This window comes from Tripterygium wilfordii, chromosome 5, assembly GCF_013401445.1.
Source record: "Tripterygium wilfordii isolate XIE 37 chromosome 5, ASM1340144v1, whole genome shotgun sequence".
NCBI classification, from domain to species: Eukaryota; Viridiplantae; Streptophyta; class Magnoliopsida; order Celastrales; family Celastraceae; genus Tripterygium; species Tripterygium wilfordii.
In genome coordinates this window covers 9,267,370-9,270,735 of record NC_052236.1, presented here as the reverse complement: position 1 = coordinate 9,270,735, position 3,366 = coordinate 9,267,370, and the positions used below count along the sequence as shown (strand labels likewise).

At 39.8% G+C, this 3,366-nt stretch overlaps 1 protein-coding gene across 1 annotated transcript; it reads left to right on the top strand.

Moving 5' to 3' along the window:
- Positions 1-577: 577 nt before the first annotated feature.
- On the top strand, positions 578-1,519 carry LOC119998599. The gene is made up of 2 exons (XM_038845940.1): positions 578-749; positions 861-1,519. Exons 1-2 carry the CDS (start codon positions 578-580, stop codon positions 1,517-1,519), a joined length of 831 nt encoding a protein of 276 aa, XP_038701868.1.
- The last annotated feature ends 1,847 nt before the right edge of the window (positions 1,520-3,366 follow it).

The window sequence follows — 3,366 nt, the reverse complement described above, 5'->3', positions numbered from 1 at the left end:
TGGTGCTTGGTCAATCATAACTACAACATTGCCAGAAATTGCAACGCAGCGAAGTGTTGACAAAAGACTGGAAGAAATGGAGTCAGCCTTCTTCAGGATACCAAGCACGCCACCACCTATAAAGAAAAATCATACTTTCCTCAAATCTCCATTTGTTCATGCCATTGCCATGGAAGAGCTCCCAAAGAAATTCATCATACCACATATTAAACCTTATGATGGTACCACTGATCCAGAAGATCATGTGGATCAGTATAGTCAACGATTGACTCTGGTATCATACCCATTCAACAAGCATGAAGCATGCATGTGCCGAGGATTTAGTTCAACCTTGGTGGGACCTCCTTTGAAGTGGTATCTTAATCTTCCAGAAGGGCAAATTGCTTCATTCGCACAATTGGCCGATGCATTTGTCGAACAATTTGCAAGCAGTAGGAAAATAATTCCAACATCAGATGATCTATATCGACTGTGACAGAAGCAAGGAGAATCTCTACGGTCATTCTTGACAAGATTCAATAAAGAAAAACTGGAGATTCCATGATGCTTAGATGAAATTGCAATCAATGCATTTCGCATGGCTCTTCTTCCTGGAAGCAAATTTTACGGAAAGCTTACCCGTTATCCATGTAAGTCATTTCAAGAAGTTCAGGCAAGAGCAAGTGTTCAAATTAAATGGGAAGAAGATGAGGGAAGACTTCCAGAGCGACTAATAGAGCAGCCGAAGAAATCTGAGCAAAAGCAAATAGGTTAAGAGGCTCCGCGATATCCTCACAAATATCCTAAACTGATCGATTTCAAGAAGAAACCTCGATCTCCTGAATACAATTTGGTAATTCCACCAAATGAAGTCTTATCAGTGCTGAAGAAAATAGGAGATGCTGTTCAATGGCCCGACAAATTACGTATACCGCTAGATCAACGGGATACTTCCAAATGGTGTAAGTTTCACAACGATTACGGGCATACAACAGATGACTGTTTTACCCTAAAAAAAGAAGTAATCCAATTGCTAAGTTATCTTCGGGATTTACTATCCGAAAGAGGAAAAGCGGTGATTTCCAGAGCTGAAAGACGAGAAGAGGAACAGAAGCCACCTCTTCTAGAGAAGACAATTAACGTAATATTCAGTGGATCGGAGATTGGCGAAATTACACACTCATCGGCAAAGAAACATGTCAAGCAGACAGAAAATTTTGAGGTATGGAATGATAAGCCGATGGTACAATTCACGAGACAAGTTATCAGCTTCACAGACGATGAGATGACGAAGCTACTCAATCCGCATGATGATGCCCTGGTAATAACTTTGCAAATTGCCAATTGCGAAGTTAAAAGAATCATGATTGACGATGGCAGCTCAGTAAATTTACTGTTCATGTCCACACTCCAAGCAATGAGACTTTCAGAAGCCGATATAATCAGAGGTCCTATACCACTCATTGGCTTTAGCGGAGAACAGCAATTCACCATCAGCTCTATTCCATTGCAAGTATATGCAAAAGGAATAAATCTCTAGGTTCGATTTAATGTATTAGATTGTCAATCTCCAAATAATGCGATACTTGGACGACCTTGGATTCATGCAATAAGGGCTGTGCCATCAACTTATCATCAAGTGATACAATTCCCAACAAGAGATGGAATCCAAGAAATATATGGGGATCAATTCAGGCAAGGAGTTGCTATGAACAAGCATTGAAAGGAAAAACCAAAGCTTTATAGCAATTACAACAAAGGCCGATTCTGAGCAATCAAGAAGAACCGGCTAATAAGGAGATAGAAGAAATCATCATTCATCTTGATTATCCAGATCAGAAGATTCAGATTGGAGCCAACTTGGATCATCAACTTCGAAAAAATTTGATCCGATTCCTGTAAAATCATAAACATACTTTCGCTTGGACGCATACAGATATGATTGGAATTGATCCGAATATCATCACTCATCAGTTGCAGGTCGATGATAATTTCCTTCCAGTGAGGCAGAAGAGACGAAGGTTCGCTCCAGAAAGAAATAAAGTCATCAATGAGGATGTTCGAAAGCTGCTAGATATTGGATTCGTTCGAGAAGTTCAATACCCATAATGGCTTGCAAATGTGGTTGTGGTAAAAAAGAAGAATGGAAAGTGGAGAGTCTGTATCGACTTCACAGATCTGAATAAAGCTTGTCCAAAAGATTCTTTTCCACTTCCTCATATCGATATACTTGTGGATGCAACAACAGGGCATGAACTACTCAGCTTTATGGATGCATTCTCCGGATATAATCAAATCTTGATGCACCCAGAAGATCAAGAGAAAACTACATTCATAACCGAACGTGGTACGTATTGTTATAAAGTAATGCCATTTGGATTGAAAAACGCAGGAGCGATATATCAACGGCTGGTCAATCGCATGTTCGCAAGTCTACTTGGAAAAACGGTGGAGGTATACATCGATGATATGTTAGTAAAGACTCTGAAGGCCGAAGATCATGTTGAACACCTCAAACAAGCATTTGAAATTCTTGATGCTCATCAGTTGAAGTTAAACCCTCTCAAGTGCGTTTTCGGGGTCAAAGTAGGAAAATTCTTGGGATTCATTGTTACACAAAGAGGTATTGAAGCAGATCCTGATCAAATCCAAGCGATACTTAATATTCCTTCTCCCACAAAAATACGAGACGTACAACGACTGGCGGGAAAGATTGCAGCACTAAACAGATTCATCTCCAAATCATCTGTTCACGGCTTTGAGGAAATCAGCTAGCTTCGAATGGACAGATGAATGCGAGACGACATTAAAGAAATTGAAAGGATATTTGACCAATCCTCCAATTCTTGCGAAGCCAAAAATCGGTGAGATACTCTATCTTTATTGAGCAATTTCTGAATTTGCAATTAGTGCAGTACTGCTAAGAGAAGAGAACAACCGGCAGCATCCAATATATTATGTTAGTCGAAGTTTGCTAGAAGCTGAAACAAGGTATCCTTTAATGGAAAAGCTTGTTTTAGCACTTATCACTGCAGCAAAGAAGCTTCGTCCTTATTTTCAAAGTCATCCTATCACGGTGGTAACGAGCTTCCCGATCAAAACGATACTCCATAAACCAGAATTGTCTGGACGATTAACAAAGTGGGCAATTGAGTTGACCGAACATGATATCGTGTATCAACCTCGAACAGCAATCAAAGCTCAAATTCTGGCAGACTTCATTGCTGAATTCAGTCCGGGAATGATGGATAATGCTCACAAAGAATTGAGTCAAAACAAAGAAGATAATGAAGCTATTTGGCAATTATTTGTTGATGGTTCGAGTAATGCAAAGGGAAGTGGCTTAGGTATCATTTTAATCTCACCTCAAGGAGATCAATTCCCTCA

What these genes read in the sequence shown, in the direction of transcription:
- LOC119998599 (XM_038845940.1), top strand. Translation starts at nt 578, where the DNA reads ATGGCTCTTCTTCCTGGAAGCAAATTTTACGGAAAGCTTACCCGTTAT. An exon ending in ATCTGAGCAAAAGCAAATAG is followed by an intron (nt 750 to 860) that starts GTTAAGAGGCTC and finishes AAGTCTTATCAG; the next exon opens with TGCTGAAGAAAATAGGAGAT.